We start from the raw sequence: 25,009 nt of genomic DNA, 5'->3' as shown, positions 1-25,009 counted from the left end.
CAGCAAGAGGCGTATTGGTCCAATCAGGCAATGGACTTCTCCACATAAATAAATAAATTACACCAATATAACTTGTAATCTTGGAGCAGATTATAGAAACATGTAAAGTTATGGATGAAAGGGGTTTGGACAAAGGACAACTAAGTTCATCTGCTGTTTTCTCCGATACTCAGTGGTGCCTCCTCCCTCTTTCCCCCGCTCCCACTCTCTTTGATAAGCGTGCTTAATGCTGATATGAAATTCTCCCCACATCTCCCACCCGAGCCCAAAGGCATCGGGCAACAGGACACAGTGTCACTGCCACAGCAGAAAAAAAACGTTAAGCAGATTTACTTGCACGCTTACTGGTGAGAAAAGGGGGGAAGGAAAAAAATACAGTGACAGTTTTCCCATACTGACTCCATGAGAGACATCTCTTTTTTGCCCTTTACTGAATAAATGGTTTATAAATGCAAGATCGTGTTGGTGCTGAAGGACCTAATACCCCTGAATATGATAACACGATGCTAGCAGCAGGACACCCAGAGACAGAGCATACAGTCCGGTGCGGCTAAACCTGCTTCGTCTTGTGTGATTCCAAAATAAAAAGCACGGGGACAACAAATGATATTTAACCCTGTTACTGAGTGAACAGCTTTGTGCACTGGTACTTTTTCCCACCCTAGTGATGGGCAACAGGATCTGACACAGACACAGTATCGTGTGAACTCCTGGTTGCTGTGGAGTTTGATGTTCAAATCCATTAGGTGATTTCTAACATGTCTAAAAGGCCTCCGTCCAATCAGCTAGAACAAACAACGAATAATAGTAGATTAGCATAAAATGTCCTTGATCTTAACCAAGTGCTATGAGTGAATAAACAGTAAAAAATAGCAACAATCTTGGCAATGCCGGCTAGATCCCAGTGGTATTAGCTAAACTTGAGCTACATCAAAGAACACATTATGGCTAATAATCCTAACATTTTGCACATTCAACATTCACTGTGGAGGAACCATTGTGGACTCTAAATGAGGTTTCCGGTAACACCAACCTTGGCAGGGGATCTCTAAAGCTGTGTCTCATTTCATTGCAATGTATTTATTAATTTACTATATTCTGTTATTCTGACATAATTGCGTGAAATTAACTTATTTTACTGTTTTGTTGTCAGAAGTAAATCAAACTCTGCAAATTTTTAGCCATGCAAGCAGCATTTGGATGGCAACGCTAGAACATTTTCGGTCGGTCCATCACTCTGGTACGAATGTAAATGTCTACATAACTACGATGTAGATGACATCCAAGGGCATCTTAAGAACAGATGAGACATCAGCTGAAACAGCCAACTCAGGAGTAGACAGGACGTCAGCAGGGAGCTCCGTCACAGGAACACACAGAATGACGACAGGGACGGTCAGCTCAGTGTCTGGTTGGCGTTGATTGGTTCGCTGGGGAGTGGAGGGTCTGTGTCGCTTGGCAACCGAGACTATGTAGCCCTGGGCAGTTTAGGGGAGCAACAAGTATTACACCCACGCTTCCTTTAGTGGCCCTGACACTTAAATTAATCCTGGCAAAAGCAAGGTGAGCTGTGAGGAAAAAGGGACAGCTCAAGGTCTTCAGGGTCAAGATCGGATAGGAAGATAGTTTGCTTGGGATCAGGAGCCGACATTTGACAGGACAGAAGAAACCTGGGATGAAAGCTGGGGTTTTGCAGACTGAAAGCTAGCTGGCCTGAAGCCATGGGTGGTTGATTTGTACTGCTGTACCTGCTAGAAGCAGAACATACAGGGATATGCCTATGCACAGAAAAGGCTGATGTGGTGGAGTACCTGCCATATAGACATGGGAAAGACAACACAAAGACAAGGCAACATAAACAGACAAACCAACCAGGAGCTGTTAAAAATGGCAGGTATAAAGTGTGCCTGGAATGATATGGAAACTGGGAATAGGTGTGTGAGTGGGCAGAGAGAAAAGGGACACATGAGCAAGTAGAGTTGTAGACAGAATCAAAGTCCAAGGGCAGCTGAGTGGCAGCCGGAGAAGAAGGTCTCTGGAGAAGAAGGTATCAACTTTTCAATATCAATTCTATTTCATCTGTATAGCACCAAATCATAATATACATTATCTCAAGTTACCTTACTTACATGGTAAGGTTGAGACATTCAAAATTGTAAACATTGGATTGCAGGACCTGGATACTTGTGCCGAGGGCGACTGGGGAGCAGACTTTGACGGTAACATTATGCTTGAGTTTCCAATTTCCACAATTTAGCTAATTTAGTACTTGGGGGGGGAAGGCGGTGCACAGGTTTACATTGTTGCCTCACAGCAAGAATGTTTGGAGAGTAAAACTGTCTTTGCCTCTGTGACAGACTAGTGACCCACCCACCGAGCGCCCTGCCTCTCACCCAGTGTCAGCTGAGATTATCTCCAGCCCCCCTGCAACCTTCATTGGGTAAGCATGAATTATTGCTAACAAAGAGTTATGCATCACATCATTCAGCTCTTAGCATCACTGTGGACTGTTTGTTACAAGACTATCTTTGAACTGCAGAATGCAGAGGCAGAGGCACGGAATTGGAACAAGAAATAATTGATTAACAAACTGGGTTTTGGTTGTAGGGAAGTACAGCAGTCTCTGTAGCCAGGAGAAAAACGGAGGCTGGAGTAAGAGGAATAAGGGGGACCAGGGGGACTAGTTTCAGGCAGAACAGGAGAGGGGTGGAAGCAGGAGTCAAGTTGGGAATGTGAGCTGGGTCCATGGACACCTGCTCTCCTGATCCCACGGCTGTAATCAAGGCCCACACAGAGGGGGCAGAAGTAGAGGACGTGATACAGTGTTATATGTAACCAGGTCACTTATGCTAGTTTCAAGATCACATCAAAGAAAATCTAAACTATATACTTTTACTTCAAGTAAGGAACAAAATAGAAACTGGTCAAATGGGAAGTGGCCATGTGTGGCCTTTGCCTAACTACATTGACACATACATTGAAAATGTTTGAAGTGTGTGTTTCACTGCTGTCTGTGCAAAATAAATTTCAATGTATATTATTAATATTATATTTTTTGACTCTCACTCCTGCAGAAATGACAACACGCAGGATTATATCTACCTTGTCTGCGGTGTCAGTCATTAGTGGGAGTCTGAAGCCTGTATTAGTGAGCTTTAGAAGATAAATCGGTTTGAGTGGAATATAAGCAGTTCATAGAAAGATGATACTCTTATTATCTTGAGGGAGACAACCAGCAGTATGTGATCTGCCATCGTACTGTAAGCTCCACTGTGTAAAGAGACCAAAATCAATACCCCTTTGATTGCAGGGGGTAATAACAAATGCTTTTGCTAATAAACCACTTGCTGTGAGATATTTTCTGCTGATGTTTAAAAAGTATTCTTGTTTGTCGAGCAGCATGATTATCCTTTTGGTGTTTCCCACTACACCTGTCCTCACTGAAGGGTAAACTCTATGGATGCATTGTCCTGAGAATACATCAGTATGACAGACACGCTTTGGTGTAGTTTTTTTTTTTTCCCCCTCTCGCTCTTTCTACTGGTTCAGGTGTTTTATTCAGATTCTCCTTGAAAGCCGTCCTCTGTTACGCCCTAAACTATTTTTTAATGAATTCATTTTTGATTAAATGATCTCCTGTGCCAAAGCATATGATGTGATACTGGGAGGTGCTGCTCTGAGACTCCGATCAGAAAGAATACCGTTTTTGTATTAAAAGACATCTTTTTTTCCCTCTAAAGGCGTGAAGGCTACATAATGAAATGCCTCTGAAAGCTGAAGAAGAGACTAACATGACTACATAATGAGTCAGGGCAACGGGGAACCGAAAGCTGTCACAAGTGTGGTTACACTTTACAAGTCAATGCAGGCAAGGGTTACTGTTGTGATGCTGAATGCAAAGTTGTCCAGGTCAACATGCCTAACCTGAGTAAACACAGATGCCTGGGGCTAGCATTAGCATGTTAGCATACCTACTGCTGGTGCCAAGGAACTCAAACCCTCCATGGATGATGAGAAATTAAGTTGGGTATTAACAACTTCATGATTATCTTCAGGTGATTAATTAGTTTGTTTAATGAAGTTGCTTGAGATACATGTGCTTCGGAAAATGTGTGTTACACCTACAGTGTTGTTAATATTTGAAGATATTTTGACCTCTGGATCACATCTAAAAGTCTAAGTAAAATCCTGTGAGTTTGTGGCAATTGTGGGAAGAATAAGGTCCCAACACAGAAGTGATTTAGCAACAATCATCTTTATAAAGACACATACAGCTGAGGGAACTGTCAACAGGACTTGGTTCGAGGAATCTGACAATCAGAAATGTATAGCTGCTGTTCTCCCTGAATCGAAAGGAAAAGACATCGGCTGTCTTCTGGTCTACTGGGAATTTGCTGTCAAAAATATTCTTGTGATAATTTTACTCGGATCTCTGATTTCTCAATAATGTACATGAATCATCAAGAAGCTAACACACTTATCCAGCACCCATGTCTCTTACAAAGTATATGTATGCAGTATGCACCTAAATTGCAACAGCAAATGAAATGCAATTGTGATTGGATTACATCCTCATGAGGATATGTGGTAAATTCAAAATGTTCAAATCAAAAGGACTGCATTTTAAATTGCTCTTTTCTAGTCTCGAAGAACTTTACAGGAAACTTTGCATAAAATCTGGACGAGCTGGGAATCAAACCTTCAAATTAATGGACGACTCTCTTTATCTCCTGAGCCACAGCCAACGACAGACAACACATTTGTTTTGGACCAAAATATCTGATCTTGGATACAAAATTCATTTGTAGCAACTGCAGCATTTCTGAAGTTTATAGCTTTACACCCTTACTACTCTACTTACTATACATTATCATTACTAATGGTTAGGGAAATATTCAAGTCTAGTTTTATACAGAAAAAAAAAGAAACTGCCATTGTTGAATAAACATAACCAAGGATGAGAGTCTGGTGCAACAACTGTGTGCTTTGTACACTGACCATCCATCCCTACCACCTCCTGGCAATTTTGTTATCATTATTAAATGTAATGTTTTATTTATTAACAACAAAATGCAGCATATGAATCCTACATATCATATTTCCTCTATCAGTATAGTATTGTATCAAATAGGTGTATTTCTAAGGGACAGAGAACAGGGTCTGGGACTGGTTTCGGAGAGGACTTACGGAAAAAATAGTCTTGAAGGCATGACTAGGTAAAGGCTTTGTAAGCTAAACCCCACAGAGACCAACACTGCTCACAGTCATAACTTGCCAGATCAGCTGCAGCCAAGATGCCACAGCAGAGTTCACACATACATGCAGTCTCTGAGGAGGGCAGAATTAACCTCAGAACCACATCAAAGAGAGAGGGGGGGTGATAACAATGACAGGCAGAGGGCTCTCCTGCTCCTCTGGGAGAAGAGCAGTGAAGAAAAGTGAGGTGTGCTGGGATTCAGAGCAAACACTGCTGATTTAGTCGTATGAAGGGATGAAAGGGGTTGTTTGGGTGGCAAGGATGGAGGCGAGGAGAGTGGTGGTGGAGGTGAAAAGCACATTGTCAGATACTATCACTCTCCCCGAAGTAACAACGTCAAGCCCCTCAGCACCTGTCTGAGCACTGGCCGTGACATTTATGTATCTTGCTATGACTAAAGCACAGTCCAGACGGCTCTGTCTGAACACCAATCATCTGACTGGCCTTATTGGCGCCAGTGCTGAAATAAAGCTGTCATTCTCTTTCTCTGTGTGTCACTCTGCAGGGGGAGATTGATGCTCTCCCTTTCTTTTTGCTGCTCTTCAGTGCAGCTCCTGCGGTGGGATTAACTGATTTGAAAGGTTGATGAAGTTCACACTGCTCCAACTGGGCACAGAGATACATCTTCATTATGCAGCAAAGTGCTCCTAAAACACAATCATTAGTCTTCAAACGGCTGGATGGCAAACTGCAGTCCAAAGCTGGACCGTTGCATGAAGGCTTGTCGCTTTAAGCAGACGGCAGCACCAGGTGTCAGGCTTCTGTCTGCTTTCATTCAGCCATATGCCGCTGAGACTGCTGATGAAGTTTTACAGTATGTCTTCAAAAGTTTTACCAGCATATTTTGCTCACTGTTTTACTCAACAACGCATTTAACAGTGGTAAGGTTGTAATTCCAGGTGAATGTAAATACAGAAAACACTTTGAATCTTGTGCTTGATGTCACCTCTTTGTATCCCGGTGGCTGGCGCCCACACACAAACACACAGCTCTCTCTAATTGGCGCCGGGTTCACAGAGTACAGCAGATGTTGCTGAGGTCTGTCTGCCTGCTCAGAACTGTATATCCTTTTCATGTGATCGCAGTTTATGCTGAATCCTGTCTGCCCACAGAGGACATTAAAAACTTAATGGCTGTTTTAACAGGCCATGAATGAAGGTGGGATTCCTCCCGGTGCTGCCAATGGTGAGTTGGACTGTGATAGAGGGTGTGAGAGCGAGAGAGTGAGAAAGAGAGAGCCACAGCCAAGAAGAGAGAGCTACACACAGCTCTACAGTGAAGCAATGGGGCAAAAGACTACGCTGGAGATATTTAATATAATGTTCTGTAGTGGGACAAATTATACTAGAAAGTAATTAATTACCACCACAGTGTAGGACCTATTACTAGGAAAACAAACTGCAGTGAGATCATACATTGTTTAAAAGTGCATTTTGTTTGGTATCTCTGCATACTGAAGAACTTAGACATGACTTGAGGTCTATATGGATCAAAAAATCCTTTGTGGTCATATGGTAGAAATGACCTCATCATGTCACATACTGTAGTAATGCATTCACTTTTGCCACCAATAGGATGCATGTATATATATCATGCACATGCAGGGTGAGTATTTCTTATCCTTTTTATTATTATATTCAATAAAAATCATGGTATTGGTTGAAAACTAAAATAATAGAGTAAAAAAGAAGGTGGACATTCTGCAGACAGAAATAGATTCCATCTATCTGAAGTCTACATCATATTGAAGATATATTTTAAAGGAATATACAGTGTATAACTGATGTGCTTTTTCATGCCAGCTTCAAAAGTTATGTCCATAGACATTATGATTCCACAGAAACTTTGCCCAGGTAATGAAACAAACAAGTAAATAAGCACATTAGTAATTGGGTAGCATTCAATAACCTGCAGCAGCACGGGGGAACTATGACAAAACGCTAATCAGCTTTTGGAGGTGGCAGACATAGACAGAGCCTGTTTGAGATTCTAGTTACTAACTTGGCATGTGTCGGCCTCCTGGGAGGCAACATTTGAAGAAAACAAATACCTAGTTTGTTTTCCTTTGAGCATGTGTTGTAAATTCTAGTGCTTTCAATCTCCGATACCTGACTTTAAAGGTAAATGTCCAAGGCTTTTTTATTTTTCATGTAAAAGACTATAGAATAGCTTATACACTTGAAACTAGGTGCTTGGGGCTTAGTAAATGCAGCCCTGAGAGAATATCAGTAAACAGATTTGTATTTTGGAAGCTGGCTGGGAATACACGGTTGGTGAAATTGAACCGTGAGTGGCAAATATTTGCCTTCTGGGACATATGTGGAATATTACATTTGCAGGAGGACAATGTTTTATTCTAAATTCAACACAAGAAATGATGTTGTCTGTCTCTAAGGCACAGATCCTGGGACCAAAAGGAAGGAGAAGGCCCTAACTGCTCTGTCTTTGTGTGGACTGACTGTTACTAAAAGGATAAGGTGCAAGTAAAAAGTTTTATAAAAAAAACAAACTGGAATGAATCCACCAAAATCAAAAACCGTGTCGGTTAATCATTTCTCCAAATACTTTCTGATTTCCCCACCTTGGCTCAGTCTGTCAGTTCAAAGCATATTGGTTGAATAGGTACAACTTTCCAAACAGCACACAAATATTCAGGTTCCTCGTCATCACACAGTCAGTTTCAGTGGTTGGGTGCTCTCACTGCTGTGTGCTACTTCTGCATTAATCTAGAACATTACCTCGCATTAACTCACTTGCTTGTGAGTGGTCACTGAGCCCATGCACGCAGCAAGCTCTCCTCCGGTCTTATGACAGTCCTCTGGGTCAAATTAAGTTTAACTTACAAAGAAACGAACAACCATTCTGTGGTTATGTTCTGTAAACAACCAGCTTGTAAGTTAAAACATACAAAACCCTATCGTCCAAACTAAAGTACCCTTGACATCCAATCTGAACAAAAACAGAGGATTCCATTTTTCCCTCAGCAATAGCAGCTTTAGTCAACCGGCAAAATGTTGCTGAAAAAGATGATATACTATTGTTGCTGATATTTCAGTGCCCTGTGGCCTATTGTCCCGCGTCCTTGATCATGATAACATGATGAGGTACAACCTGTGTGGGAGCTCAGAGGAGGGTTAGCAGCAGAGGAGGTACTTGAGTTGCTGACTGGAGACAGTTGGGCTAATGTTTACCCTGTCGACTCTTTGTTAGATGAGGAGGACCTCTTGTCTTCAGTGCATGCCCGGGACATCAGTGATGATTCAAATGATTTAATATCCATGACTGGAAAGGTCAGCAATATCAGTTTTTCTTTAATCTATTACTTACTTGACGTGAAATTACTATTTACATTATCATCCTGTAATTATTTCAGGAAGTGCTCCCACTCAAATTGGATTGGTAGTTGAATCCCAGTGCTTGTTTATCCCAACATATTGTTTTCTGTCTGGAGTTACACTGTAGGCACCGGATTTTCTTCTTTTTTTTTTTTTCTTCCACCTTTCCACAAAGATGATGATGGTGACGATGGTTATGAGCCACTCGCCCCATCCTTTTAACCATTAACATCTACCCCCACCTTTCAGCAACAACCATCGAGACCTGTCCCCAGCTCTTAGCAACATCCCGGGCCACAGCCACAGCCGAGACACAGCCCAAAAGAAAGCGTTACAGAAAACGGCACCTCCTAAGCGTGGTCGCAGCAGATCTGCCACTTCAACTCTGAGACATTTGACACCACAGCATCATGGTCTCCAAGCACACATCAGCATAAAGCAGTCCATGAAGGACAAGCCATCAAAATGGGGCTATAAACTTTGTGCTGGCAGACTCCTCTACTGTTAATACTTGGAATTTGTTTGTGTTAACGGATGAAAGTATATCCATCATAGGCACAGACTCACAGTTACCCTTCAGTCATAGACCCTCTGTGATTCTCTTTGCTTGGTGAGAACTACACCCTCTTTCTGGACAACTTTTACACAAACCTTGCACTTGTCCAGGATTTGGACCAAAAGACACAGCTCTCAGCTGTTGTGGGACTATCAAGGAAAAGTGTGATGGTTTTCCACAGACACAGAACAATGACATATCCAAAAAGGCTGACACAGGAGACATGAAGTGGATGATAAAAAGACAGACTCCTGTTTGACAAATATATGGACGCCCATAAAGTGACCATGTGCTCCACAATGCATTAGACCGTCAGTGGATAGACGGTGAAAGTACAACAAAAGCATGGGTGGTTTGGATCTGTCCGATGCTTTGAATAGGTAACAGTGTCCACCGCAAAACCAGACACCAGACACCAGACACCTCTTTCAATAACCGGAGTGATTGGAAGAGGTGTCAAGATGCTGGCATTCATAACACCTGAAAACATCTTTCTACTGCAGGAAGTGCCATGTGCCTCACATCCAAAGCAAGCTGCTTTCATCAGGGCAACAATGCTAAGTGAAGTGCAGTACTATCTATACAAGTGTACGTGGTTGTATCGTTCTTTCCCTTTCTTTTATAGTTTGGATTTTTTTTTTTGTTGGTTTAGAATTACATTGTAATTTGATGTTCTGTTATTGCATGGTTCATTCCCAGTAAATCGGCCCAGTAAGTCAGAGTCAAAATTTATTTCATTTGTGTGATTTTCTGGGAAAATGGGAAAATGTATCGTGATGTGGTTGATTTGACAGAAGAAAGTCCAAACAGTTATATGTAGACAGAATGAGTAAAGTAACACAAGTGAAATGAAATGAGTTTTGCGGTGAGATATTTCAAATGGCACAGATTCTGCCAGAATGTGCCAAAATGGCCATTTGAAGACTCTGCCTAAACCCATCTCTACTAAAACCTCTAACTTGGCTCTGCTTCAGTTTACTAGCATTGAATATGGCTCGTGCTAATTAAGATTTTCTGCTAGAGGGCTACAGCTGCATGATTATATAGGTTATATTCACTCTAAAAGTGTGACCTTTTGTTAGGCAGAAATCTCACATGTGTAATTGCAGGATCATTTTTATAGACCCTGTAGTTGCAGATATGTATTCTATTAATTGTAGGCATGTCATTTTATACAAGGCATCTGAGAAAAAGGAGAAAAAATATTCTGTCCTTTTGATTGTATGTCGTGTAGTTTAAGAAAAGATACACCGGTGTAATTTATCCAATCTCCAGCAGCTCCTATAGAAACACTCCTTGTCTACTTGTCGTCAGTGTGTGTAATGAAAAACTGTAATCTTTGTATGAAGTTAAAATACAAATATACATATATATAAAGCTGAAGTGATCTGATGCTGGTGTCTGTTATTAAACTTTTCTGGAAGCTGGTGAAAGGAGAACTCAGGCAGCAGCCGATGTCCTATGCAGAAGATTTTAATGTAGACTTGATGCATCAAGGAGACCAGAAGGTGAAACAATATACAAAAGCTCTACTTGCGTCACCCATTCTAACAGCACATCCATGAATGGCTAGAATTGCTGTCACTCTCTGTTACGTGTAGGTGTTCGCATCCTATTGGATAGTTAAGCCTAAAGTATGTATTCCTAAATCACATTGTGTCTTTACGTCTTGGCACTGGTGGAATACACCAGTTGAAGTTGGTGCCTCTCTGTCTGGGGCATCAGAGTTGGATAGGAAAGTCCCTAGGCGTAGACACTACAATGAACTGTTGGTTGGCCCTTTATCTATAACCTGACCTCGGGTACTGCTTAAAGAGAGAATGGAGCAGCTGTGGGAATAGACAGGCACTATTCTCCTGTACAGATATGATGTAATATACATTTTATACATAATAGTGGCATCTAGTAATGTGTGAGGATGGTCAACAATTCCTCAACAGTGTCCTTACCTCAATCTGAAGCACGGCCTCCTCTCTTTGGTGAAGCACCTCCACATCCTCCTCACTGATCTCAGACAAAAAGGCCAGAGCGCCTCCCTCAGAGCCTGCTGCTTCTCCAAACACTGGACCCTCTCCCATCAGCTCACTGGATGGGGTCTGTACATTCTATTGGGGGACACACACACACACACACAAACACACAAGCTGAGTATACACAGCAATAACTATAATGTCATGTGCAATTACATTCTGGAGGCTATTAATTGGATAGTTAGGTGAACAGGTCAGTGCAGAAGGCATCTCCAGGACCACATTTTGCCATGATGACACACACACACACACACACACACACACACAGAACTATACATCAGTTTATTTTGGGACTCAAAGAATGTTAATTTCTCCATCAGTTACTGTTATTTCACATTGGTTGAGAGTGAGTCAGTTAATTAAAACCATTCAAACCAGTGCAGTCTGCACATGCATATTGTTACATGAGCAAACAAAAGCAGAGGAAAGGGAAGAGACACAGTCAGAAATAGGCCTGGTTGACTTTTTATGCATTGCTAATGTCTTCTACCTTTGCGTGGCTGACTGCACAGCTAATTCATGGTAGATGGGCCAGTGGGGGTCAGAGCACAGGGACCAACCCAGGCTGAGTCACAGCGCTCTGTCTACCGGCCACGGTCTGACTCACCACTCCTCAGCAACATCGTGTTCACTCCTACACATACATGCCCACTGCGAACGCTCCAGAATATATCAGTACATCACACAATTGGGAATGACTCTCAAGACTATCGTTCTGACACACAAGTTCTCAGGTGGTGAAGACACACACACACACGCGCGCTTTCCAGAGTTTCCTGTTGCAACTTTTAGTTTACTCTGATGACGTCAATATAAAGATGTGGGCGGGAAACTATCAATATCATCCGCCATGATCTGCAAACTGCATGTTTAAATGCACGTCTAATGAAATTCCAAATGTCACCCTGCCTGTGAAAAATCCTGTCACTTCCTTTATAATAAAAAATACAGACTATTCCAACTGCTACTGCCTAGACTCACCAATTAGTTCTTCTACAGTCTACTCCCCGATTAATAGACTTGCTTCTCTGCATTGAGGGCAGTCATATAATGTACCCTTCAGCTCGCCAGCCCCAAAACCCTTTACCTCTAATGCTTAGGAGAATGAAAGACCTTGATAATATGCCTTCGGAGGGACATAAAACCTTAACGCATACGACTCTCCCCTCTGTAAAAAAAATATGGATTTTTAGAGGCTCTTTGTGTGTAAAATGGTTCTTCACATTATTGCCACCGTCCAACCAGATTAAGCTGTAAAGGACTTATTTTCAGTGGAGGAGCAAAGGGGTCCAGACCTCTGCCCTGCTTAAGTAGGCTTTTGTTGAGGTAGATACAGAGATACTTTCCTGTTTCATTGTTGGACTCTGACCTGTTTTTTTGTCTTTGTGACACAACTGACAATACTTCATTCATAACCATCTATTAATAACACCAAAGAAATGTTCAACATTTTGGCAAACATGCATATTTGCTTACTTGCCGAGACACCACTCTACAATTTCTGTTCATAGGGCAAGAAGCAGGAGGCATAGCTCTGCACTAAGACTGGAAATGGAGAAATATGGACCGTTTTCTTTTAATGACATATACCGCAGCCAGCCAATGGCAGATGAAATATCAAAGTAAGTATATTACATATACACACATTACACACTGGTGCTGGTTAAAAAAATCAAACATGGGTTGAATTTGAAGACACTACAGGAGGTTTAAATGTGACGGGGAGAACAATGGCTAAGTTTGGGATAGAGTTTGATGATAGATTTCCAATTAGTCTTCAATGCTCCTTCATTGTATTTACACATTTACTACCAATTACTATTACTGCCCATGCACATGCAAGGACTGGATGTAAATGGGCTCATTAAAACAGCCGAATCTACAGTGAACTGGACAAAACTATTGGGACATGGATGACATTGGGGCAGCGTAAAACAAGCAGGGAGTGCATGCTTTAATGCGTTATTATTTTAACAGAAGACACAAAGAGCTTAATGCAGTGAAACTTCTTCAGAATCCAAGCAAATGAAAAAAAGATAGATGAAAACACAAAGATAAACATGAATCCTTCCTCCATCCTTATGAATGTTGAGTCTTTGAACTAATCAACACTATTACCCTATAGCTACATAACACTACAGATAATTTGTGATTCAACACTGAATAAATGCTGTTATACTGTACATATAACAGATACAAAACTGCAACTGAAAGTACCATCATGTCATCCACAAGTATATTCTCAATTCATATATAGACAGCATGTGTTATATGTGTTATTATATTACTGGTTTACAAAGAAATCAAATGTTTTATGATCTAGTTTTACTATTTAAAAACACACTGGACTACATAGTAGGGCGGGGCGACAAAAACGATATCGATAATTATCGCGATATAACTTTTTCTCGATAGAACTCATGTCGTCTATGTTTTGACGGACAACACGAACAGCCAATGGTCATGAGAATAGCGCCTCGCAGAACCAATCATGTGGCTGGAATAGAGTTACACCCACATCAGGTTAGGTTGACGCACACAGCACAGAGCGTAGGAGTAGCAGCAGCACACATGCTAATGTTTGGGCTCTGCTGAATAATTATAACGACCGCTGCTTCAGGACAGACGCTGATTAAAAGTCTGGTCGTCCTGTGTCAGAGTCTCTGTCGGATTCTGCTTCCTCCTCACTCCCCCGCTGACCTGTGCTCACTTTACACTGTAACAATAAACATCATCACTGACCACAAGTAAAGAAAAAAGCTAAATATGTGCATTATATACACCTTTTCACTGTACTGGTTTGTATGAAAGGTTATAATTAAAGTGCAGTGGAACAGGATGATTGTACGAGCAAGTAAAAATCTTTTTTTGTGCATAAGAAGAAACTTTTTTTTTCTGGTTATTTGATTTATATCGCGATATATATCGATATTGAATGATATGAAAACAATTATTGTGATAACGTTATGTTCCATATTGCCCAGCCCTACTTCACAGTGAAAATAAACTCTTAGACTCTGATGAAAAAAAAGTTATAATAATATCAGCAGTACAAAGGGCTTGGATGGGATGAATGGAGTCTGTGTAATATAACAGAGAGACAGTGACTACACAGAGCTTCAAAGGAGCCCTTGTAAGGATGCAATCGAGCTGAGAGATGCCATCTCATCATCCTGCTCTTTTATGAATGACAGTGAAACAAAGCGTGGATTTTCAACTTCATATCAGCTCACCTTCTGCTTGTCTTTCTGTGTTGGAGGGAGCAAGGCCCTCGAGCGTTCTGCAATTTTCTAAAAGAGGAACAAATCAAAAGGCAGGGTCAAAAGGATTCCATTTTTCAATGTTGAAGAGGCCACATTTGTTTTCTCTTTGCCTCCATGTGTGTTCAGGTGTGCTCTATTTTCTCCCAGCACCATCTGACATTCAGAAATAAGAATTTAGTAACCATAGTAATGAATTTATGAAACCAAATGAGAACATCATACCTTCTGCAGATCCCCATAGCTCTGCACAGACTCGGAGAGTTCAGTTTTTAGTCGTGTCAGGCGCAGACGGTCTTGCTGTGCAACAAAACAGAATTAACTTCAATTATCTCAAATGTTGTTCAATCCACTGTTTATTCTTCAAAATGACAATGAATGAGGGAGGACTGGGAGCATATAATACCCGTGAAGAGCCACTGATTATATCTGAGAGCTGTTTGATGAGTTGGCTTGTGCTGGTGATGACTTTGTTGGTCTGCTGCTGCGTGGAGTGTCTGGAAAAAAAAACAAAAGAGAGAGAGAGAGAGCATTTACTCAATAATGAGGATTCAAATCATCCAAATCATATGTGTGTATATATGAATATATATATATATATATATAATAAAGTAAAAACTTAAAAACCGTACTTACTAAGTTATTCTCACATTTGTTGTATCTCTAAACATAAGCTGGAATTTAAAAAATGAAATAATAAATCATTTCAAAAAAGGGAAAAATTGGGTTTAAGTAGCCAAATTGTATACTCTGGTCCCTCATTTTTGTAATTGGGTTCAGACAGTCAGATCATCCTGGTCTAGCAGCACCCCCCCCCCAAAGGCCAACGCCCCACAGAGATAGAAAGCTTCACAAACACACATATACTGCTGCACACCCTCCTCAAATATTGATCTATGTGTAACTGGTGGTAAGGGGATCAGATGCACCATAATGCATTGGGGAGAGAAGGATCATGTCATTGTAATTCTGTATCTGTTGTAGAAAATCCAAAGGGTCACGGGGGGAACACATCTGATAAAACTTCAGCCATCACATCCGTGCAGAGCAGGGTTACAGAGAGGTGGCAAGTGTACAGTTCATTCTGCTGCTAGAAATAAAGGGAAATAAATAAATTGGCCTGTAGCAAGTTTCTCCCCCCATGACCAAAGTTAGTGTGGCATTTCCAGACCAATTTATATTTGTGAATGCTTCCGGAACCTCTCGTATCAGTTCTGATTTCCGAGTGGCGTTATCGACAGTTGCAGAACAAACCTACACCTCTGAGCTACAAAATGAGATGTGGTGTGTGTGACGGAGAAATGTAAACAGACTACAGAGCGCAGTTTGTTCTTCTTACAGTTTGTTTGATGCTCCCTTAACAATGACTTCAGACGGCTTGATAATGGATTAATTTGGCTTCAAGACAAACTGACACTTTGGAACATTTTTTACTTTGTCTGGTTCTAACAGCTCCTTCACAAAGTCTCCTTTTGAATAAGGTTTCGGCTCGTTAGCTATTAGCCAATCCACTGCACAACTCGCCTGCATATCATTGTGTTAGTCTTGGTCTTGTGAAAGCTGCTTGTTGGTCACTCAAACTCCTCTGAGGAGCACTAACTTTATCCAAGAGAATTTGTCCCTGCTACTTATTGTATAGCAGTAATATACGATAATTTATAAAAAGGAAAGGTTCCACTTTGCTTATATGGCCAACTTGTTTCTGGCTAAGTATAGTAAATGCTGAACAATTGACCAGCCATTGCAGTGCATATACTTCATGATTAGGAATGAATTCTGCTTACAGACACATCTGCGTCAGCCACAATACTGATAAATAATAAATACGATATTATAAATATATAATTAGCCAATAAAAATATATAATGGCATGAGTAAATAAAGTAGACACACAACAGAAAGATTAACGGAGCTAAACCTCAGCCTGATGCGTCATCGTTTAGCTTTAAAGCAGCAACAGACATGTGAAGGATTATTTTGAAATCCCAGCCAAGCTAATGCTCTATCATGTTACCCACCAAAATGACACAGCGGAGTACAGACTGTGTGGCTGGCACCCTGCATGAGACATCTGGAGGAATGACAAATAAACCTCAGCGTCAATGTGCAGCTGGGATCGACCATGTGAAACGTGGAGTTTGATTTTAGGAGCAGCTTTAATGGATCAGACGATCTACAACATGACATTTAAACAGTTGTTCTCGCCAGTGTCAGAATTCCACTCACCAAATAACTGATGAATATGTCACCATTGATTGTTGTAAACAACTTAAAAGGGCTTCTCAACTGATTTAATCATACCTCATACATTTTAAGACTTGGGAGGTATTCAAAGAATAGTCTAAATCTGAGCTCCCAAAGCTAAGATATCCTGACTTTTACTTCCTGGTATGGATAAAGACAAGATGTTACATTTCCCAAGATGCAACGCAACAGCATTTTTCACTTTAGCCTCCCTGTTAATTTGTAGTCTGAAGCTCAAACTGAGAAACACTGAGACATCAAACAACGTCGTTTGGCTAAGGAATAATCGCCACGTCTGATAAAATGACTATGACGTGAGTGACACTCTAAGTCTAAAGCTACAGATACCTCATTGTATGTCCAAGAAAAGAAATAACTGCTATCGTTTTCAAGAGCGCTGTTCCTAGTTTGTAGCACCGCTGCAACTAAGCAACCAACTGCAGAGCAGACAATCAGCTCTTTGTCTACACTGGCCCACACATGCACAGAAATGATCATGTCATATGTGTGTTAGCATTTTTATCTGACATGGAGATAACACACTCATTTGGATGGAGTTGTTGTTTCACAAACAAATGTATTTATGTATGACAGAGCCTAACACCCTATTTTATTGGCAGCCAGATTTCAACTGTATTCGCCCTGTAATCTCAGGTTAACAATGTAGAGGTACCCTGTGGTGTTCTTGTAAACAGATGTGGTTACATTCAGTTTTTCTCACCCAACGATCATGTGTATTAACAGGATGTGACAACGATGTTGAGTGAGGTTCTTTTCAGATAAACTCGTAGCGCAAACCGTGTGTGTTATTGATCCATTGGTTTGCGGCTAATTAGATGGTGGAGCAGAGCACACCTTGAGACTGGAGAGGTTTACAGTGATTATTTTATCTTATATTACAACAATTGCAGTATAAATACATGCTTAGTGTTACACAATTTACCAAACTTAAGATTCAACTATTTTGGTGGACGTTTTATCACCATAATCGTGTCACTGGCCTCTTTTGAAAATATGAGTTGGGTGCACTTTGTCACATTATGTAATCAGGATACTGTTTCAAAATGCCACCCTAGTTTTTCAACTTCACTGTTCAGCTGTGAAAACTTAAAGGGCACCTCTGGTTATTTTGGTCTCCTCCTTCCCTTCCCTACATGTGAAACATGTATGCATGCTTTTCTATCTATTTTATCTCCCTACATATCTCTTTTGAAATAATTGTAAATTGGCTGGTGAATTATTTATATGAACTTGAACTTTATATGAATTATGTTTGAAGTCTTGTACCTTAAAGCCTACTGCTGCTCCTTGTTCACTGTTTTCATAAATAACCCAATGAACCTTAGTTTTGAGGTAATCTTGATGCTACATCAATGGCAAAGTCGATACCTGTACAATATACAATGGAGCCAACAATTTGCAACACCGACCAAAGTGTTGGAGCATGGCCTAACTCACTGTGTGGGAATCTGAGATACAGTGCAACAAAACATGAGAGACTGTCCCCTGGAGCAACCACCATCGTATTTACTTTAAATTAACAACTTGCTGAAAATGAGATAATGTCAAATTCTGCTCACTGACCTGGAAGAATTTCAGTAACTGGTTTAATCAACAACAACTTTATAAAGTTGGATGATTATCCTTATTTGGCAAGTTGAAGCAGGGGGAGGCAACAGGAATCCGACAAAATGTGCAGCCCACTGGCTAAAAATGCGACCTGAGCTATTTCAGCATTGATGTGCTTGGATGGATCATTTATGAGTCAGTGGAAGACCCACCCACCACTGGCACGCTGTTAGCAAACAATTAGGACTCGCCCACCACTGAGGACCTCCGAGAAGACCTCTGCAGCTTCACTGCACAGTGATACATCTGCTAGTCACACTCTTCTTCCACAACAAGCTCGAGAGCCAGGCGGGGCAGAAACAGCATGCAAAAGATTGGAATTGCTCACACTGTGAATTTCAATCAGTCAACTCCGTTGTGTGTTTCTCGTGGCCCTGATGAAGGGGGAGCGGAGGAGTCTGGGAGCAGCTGGCTGTAGGGGGAGGTGTGAAAGGTGTGAGGGAATGGGGTGCGGGGGAGACACAGTGGAGGTGGGGGATATGCTCCAACTTAATTCATAGTATCAGGACTTTAAAAGATAGAGCAGCTCTTATGGTGGGCTCCGATAAGGATTAAACCACCAAAAGTGGAGTTGCTTCAAACACAGTGCTGACCTCTGACAGGCTCAGATGACAGAGCAGAATCTTCGTAAAACTCAGCGCTGACTCAAGTCCAAAATACACCTGTATTATGTGATGACTCCTTGACCCTATTCAGACCTGGTATTAACATCCTTCCTGAGTGATCCGATCTCAAGTGCTCAGCTCTAAGTTCTAGTGTGAATGCACTCGACGCATTGAGGACCCACTACAGTTTCATAATGAACCAATAAAGCCAATATCTTTACATTGCTCCGTATTTTCCATACATTTATTTATTCGTCACCACCACAATGTTAACAATGAGTCAATTATTTATTTCCTTTTTTTCTCCAAATGGGGTAAAATCTCATCCAATAATACTGCTGCATGCAGATTCACTCAGCCCCTCCTTGCTTCGCTCTTCCTCCCTCTCACACAAAACACACACAAGCACATGGGGCTCTAAAGGGAGAGCAGGTCGTCCATTAACCAGAAGGTAGGTGCAGATGTTGGTGCAGATGTTTCTTTGGGCAAAAATACTGAACCCCTAAACTAACCTAAATAAATACAGACCATTAACCATTTGACTAATGACCCATTTGTTAAGTCAAACCAACATGTTCATGTTCATTTGCATATAGAGCAAGTGTGAACTCACCAACTATGAGCTTTTCCCTTTTGATTGTATTTCTTGGGAAGAACTGAACCGGGGCCTTGTCCACACTGACCAGGGGCCTGTGCTAAGAAGTGAGTTCAAGTTAAGAACTTAACTGAACAATCGCACTCAGGCTAAGCGGTCACACAAAGCTGGTTATCAACTCTGTAAATCAACCCAGGTTTTCCTCATCAAGATCTGAGTGCGTTGAGTTATGAATCTGTCTTTAGTAACAAGACCTGTCGAACTGAACTGAAGAAGCCTCTTGGATAAGAGATGAAACGTTTCACTTAATCACATGAAGTAGCTTCCATAATGAGCTTAGTCTGTCTGCACTGACTCTGAGGACACACTGTTTTAGAAATGTTTGCAATTACTAGTCAATAAAAACATAGACCTTTTTTCTTGGGCCGTGGCGCAGAGAGCGTAACTGTGCGCATCTGGCAATTTGTCCTGCAGGACAGGGAGAGATTGAGATGTACAGTGTACTTGAAGTCTCAGAGAGAGGGGAGGACAGGGAGGGATGGGTGCTGTCACAAGGTAAATCTGTAAACTATCTGCAATTCCAAGTAAATATTTAATTTCATAGGATAAACCTACTTATAGGGAAGGATAAAGACATAAAACTATGTCTGTTTATTCCGCCGCCAACACACCCAGTTCATTAATTTCAGTAACTTCCACAAGTAAAGAAACTTAGATCAATGCAGTCTGTGGTACTGTGAGCATGTTGCTCCTATGTCAGGTTGGTTATGTTCGGCTCCAGCAGCTGACAAAGGTTTATCATTCCTTTCGATGGGGATCTATATATTTCATTGAGATACTCATCAGAAAAGGTAAAATTATTTTTTTCAGCCTCTGAAGACCGTTATCCTCAGAGACCCCACACCACACCGAGCTCCTCGGGATCCTCTAAGAACTGTGATTTCATGTTTCAAAGGAATTAATTAGTCAGTGGGTGGAGATTTTATACTGACGGATCTCTCTTCTCCAACTTAACCTGCTGCGGAGCAGGTTAGCCGTTCAGCATAAGTTAGCATGGTGATTTATCCTGATTTATACGGAAACCCTGAACCTGAAGTTACCCCGATAACTGCAAAACCTGCTTCGTAGTACAGGTGCCAGGTAGAGAGTCACCTGCTTCCAGTCCTCCATTGATTTGTGCTCAGATGCTTCAGCAGCACTTGCACTCTAATACTTAATCAATGTCCTTTCCACTGTTGGATTTGGGTCATTATTGGAAGATGATATTAGTTGGTCTGGAATGAATTCATTTGGCACAAGGTCTGGAGGTGTGGGGGACAGTGCCAGTGCTGAGTTATGCTGAAAAAAATTCCGAAGGGGCTGTATGCGAAAACACAAATGTCAGAGTGAGTTTCTCACCATGTAAAAACTATAATGTAAAGAAAAGTTCATGTTGTGTAAGGTGAAATGAAATGTAGGTGTGGGGTCCATAGTCCTTATATTTATGTATATATCAACTATATATAGTGTCCAGTTTTTACATGCATAACTAGCTGAACAAGTCAGAGGGTAAAAAGACCACAGACATGAACAGGGATCTTGGTTTATTGTGTTTTACACAACCCTGACTCTAACACGTGTGTGGCCTACATCTTGATTGAGAGTGTGTGGCAGACAATTATTGAATTTTTCTTCATGAATACATGGGTTAATAAGAATTAATATCAAATTGATTATCTGTAAAGTTGCTCAGCTGCTTTCCCTATTGATCACATAATATTTATGTAAATCGTCAAGCCAAACCAGCGTGTGCTCTCATTCTTGGTGTCTGTTTTAGTTATTCGACAGGAAATCCACAACCGTTCTTTTTGGACAAAAATTGTTGGAAACAGCTGCCTCAGATCTGACAGCGGTGAAGTGTGGGAGGAGGGGGGTTTCTGAAGGTGTTCAACCACTCAACAAGCTGTTCAGATGAAGAGTAACAGCAGCGTCAGCCTCTTACAAAGGAGGAGAAATGCGCCTCCACAGTTGTCTTATTTTCATGCTGTTTGCTGAAAATAAGCCGTTAGCTGCTGACTAGGAACTGGAATATGTGACACGTGGATGATTGGGTTTGGATTCTTTTCTTTTGGCATTTTGAGGGTTGGGTGGATGAATGGAATGAATGTGAATGGATAGACGGATAGATAGACAAATACTTTATTATTCCCAAGGGGGGTTTAGGCCTTTGAGATCCTCCAGACAGGAATCACACGGTTGCATGTCTTAAACGTTACACCACTAAATGCATATAGAGTTAAAATAGGTGTGCTGAGTAAAAAGGTAAATGTAATAAATTTCAGTGTGGAAGAAGGGTGTGTGTCCGCACATAAAAGGTGCCACACTCCAGAGGCTGAGGCTGCTTTAGGATGCTATTGACACATAACATAAGTTTTACCCCCTTTCTCCGCTCCACCAGCTCATTCTAGTCTCATCTCATACTTGATCACATTAAGCTAATAACTAGTGGTCAGTCAAGCTTTATCTCTTTTATCTAACTCAATCTTTACTATCATGCTCATCTGTTGAGCACTATGAGGTTTAGTGACTCACCTCTACCCCTTCACCACCTCACCCGTGGAGGATTGACCTTGAACTCCTCATCCTCATCATCACTATAGGTAGGAGGAAGGACCTGATTCATAAGACTACTAGAACCCACTGTGATACTCTTCCCTCCTGAGTCCTGTTCACAATAAATACATTAAACAAGTCAGGGAAAAAGTACTTTCCAAAATGTTATTTTAACGTCTACATCAGCATTTCTTATAAAGGGCGTTATCCATCCCCAGGGCGTGTTCAACGAACATCATGTGGCACTGGAAGCAATGTGTTTGAAATGGAGAGTTGAGGAGCTTTTTGGGGGGGTTGTTTCTTCAAGGCAAGTTCACAACAAAGTTTCATGAGGAGAAGAGTCAAAATTTTGCAACTCCTTATAAAAGTAAATGGTCTGTAAAAGCTGCTAGTTAAGAGAAATGCAACCTGACGAGACGCTGAGTCGTTTCCAGTGGTTGCTCTTTACTTTAGTGTTTCTGTCTGGTTCATGTAGCGCTGCCTCATTCTCCCTGGTAGCATGTGGCAAATTACAAAATTTTATCTTAGTGCTGTTTTCTGGGTCAACTTTGAATAATGGATGTTGGAGGAAATTGAGTGTTTATTTGTCCTCAGGACAGCTACATCAATGCCCTGTTGTTACAAATTTACAAGAGGGATATCCACCGTGTGAAAACAAATTGTCTGCCAGCATCTAAATACACAGCATTTTTCAGTTCAAGTGGCACCATTGGTATGCCTGCAACATTGCCAAAGCATTACACAACTTATACATTCAAAGTCAATAATATTTTAACACCTGCCACCAGACAAGCAGCACCGACAACGTCGTCAGCTGAGATGGGTGAGTTTACATTGCTGCAACTTTTCTCTGCATTTTAAATACATCTATGAATTAAAAGTGTCGGTAGAGAATTGATCTTAATTTTTTTGATGGCGGTAGACAGGGGGTTGAGAGCTATGATCTGCAGTTAGGGTGAGAAATGTAGGAAATATAGCTCCTCTTAAGTTTCCCATAATGCAATGGAAAAAGTGACTGTGTTATAACTTAGAAAACACCCATTAGTGTTGATGCACAGTGATGACTCAGGTCCAAGATCTCCCTTCATTCTCACTTAAATAAGTGTCTGTTAAGTAGGGAATTACAAAAATGGCATTTACACTTAATGTAGGCCATCCATTTGTTCACCTTTTGAATTTGCACATAAAAATAGCAGAAGTGGAAATGCTGGACCTTTAAAATAAAAACATTAAATATTTCAAAAAGATATTCATGCTGTATCGATGAAAGCAGAATGTGACAAAACGAGCAGAAGAGACTTGGAGAATAAATCATGATGTACGTGAAGCATCTGACCCAAATGTCCACTGATGCCTCCACTCCACCTGTGGTATAGTAACTCATCACCTCCACCTGACACATAGTGAATAAAAGCCGCGGTTCTTCACTCCAGTCTTCACCAGCTCAGTCATAGTATCCGCGTGGGACAGACGCTGCAGCCAAGTCTCTTTGCTCAAAGATATTTTCTTGTGCTTGGTGTATTAGCGGCTGATCCTTTGTTTGCCTCAGATTGCCGCGCTCTAACACGTCTGCCATGCTCAGCTCCTTATTTGTCTCCAGTGCAAAAATGAAGACTCTTCCAGTTTCCAAACATGATCTGCCCTGACTCTGCTGCCCGTGTCCCCGCCTGCCTCGGATCTACTGCAAGTTTTACAATGAATGACTTCTGTTTGAACCTTGACATCACCTCTGAGTCTGATTCTGATTCAGCACATTGAACTAAATCAGCGCTCTGTGATCAGCCGAAACCCGAGAAGAGGTTAAAGATCATTGACTTAGAATCAGTGGATAGTTTTAGGTTGATCAAAGAGGAAATTCATATCTGACACCAGAAACCGTCTTGGTAAAGAGACAGGGCTTATACTAAACATCGTTGGTTGAGATGCAGGTTTTGAATTCTTTTCTCTATAGTGTGCTTCTCCCAGAGGTCAAGAATGATCATCTATATATAGATTTGGAAAAAAATATAGTAAAATTCCGCAAGGTATTACAGAGGGAAATTGATTTGACATTTATTTTTTGCGAGACCTCGATTTATTTGGGTGAGAATCCCAGTTAACTTAACCGTGCGAGTTTACAACAGGGTTCTGGTAGTAGCACTGCTCTTTTAGAAAAATGTTTCCAAATACACCAACACTGTAATATTATACTATATGAAAACACACCCACACACCCTTGTCTTTCTTTTTTTAATATAGGCATTGAAATAATGCCTTCCCAAGACACTAATCTCAAATCACAAATAAATACCTAAACCCAAATCTTAATCTAAAACAAATTCTGACATGAAACTGAACGGTCAAGATTTCTTACTTGAAGTTGATGCTTTAAAACCAAAATGTTTCCTCACAACATTAGAAGGATACGCACACATGCACAAGCACACAAACACGCACACATCAGCAGTTTTGCAATCCTTCTGACATTTAAATGTGCAGCTCCAACAGAACATACACCTACTATCAGTTCACAAATGGTTGTGAGAGAGAGCGGCGCATTACCGTGGGTTTGAAAGGCAGAGTGATGCCTGCTGGTTGTGTAAGAGTGGAGGAGGACGACATGCATCCACACAGTCTGAAAAGATGGCTGTGACAGTTCTACCGGTTTCCTGCCTGTTCCTGCCTGGGTTTATGATGGATGTGGATTTCACTGCTGTCTGGGGATTGCTTTAAGTAGCTGTGGTGCATCTGACAATATTTTAAAATTATTCACCAGCTCTATAACTGAACAATCTTGAGAATATGCATTGAAATCTGGCATCATGGGGGCCCTGGTGCCATTTTGTCTTATTTTTAGAGAGTAATTAGCAGGGATTGAGTGGTAGTCAGGTCAGTGTGCACAGTAAAATGTATCTGAGATGGTTCAT

The 25,009-nt window shown here is 41.1% G+C and overlaps 1 protein-coding gene across 1 annotated transcript in view; it reads right to left on the bottom strand.

The window, feature by feature from the left end:
• tsnare1 (T-SNARE Domain Containing 1) overlaps positions 1–25,009 on the bottom strand; it is a 145,487-nt gene that overhangs the window by 59,674 nt on the left and 60,804 nt on the right. Inside the window, exons 5-8 of the mRNA XM_035162801.2 lie at positions 14,845–14,935; positions 14,664–14,738; positions 14,412–14,468; positions 11,098–11,253 (exon numbers count right to left, since the gene is read on the bottom strand). Coding sequence (XP_035018692.1) covers positions 11,098–11,253; positions 14,412–14,468; positions 14,664–14,738; positions 14,845–14,935 — 379 coding nt within the window. The remainder of the gene's footprint in view (positions 1–11,097; positions 11,254–14,411; positions 14,469–14,663; positions 14,739–14,844; positions 14,936–25,009) is intronic.

This window comes from Hippoglossus stenolepis, chromosome 8, assembly GCF_022539355.2.
Source record: "Hippoglossus stenolepis isolate QCI-W04-F060 chromosome 8, HSTE1.2, whole genome shotgun sequence".
In the NCBI taxonomy this organism is placed as follows: domain Eukaryota; kingdom Metazoa; phylum Chordata; class Actinopteri; order Pleuronectiformes; family Pleuronectidae; genus Hippoglossus; species Hippoglossus stenolepis.
The sequence above is the reverse complement of the archived record's forward strand: the minus strand, read 5'-3'. Positions and strand labels throughout refer to the sequence as shown.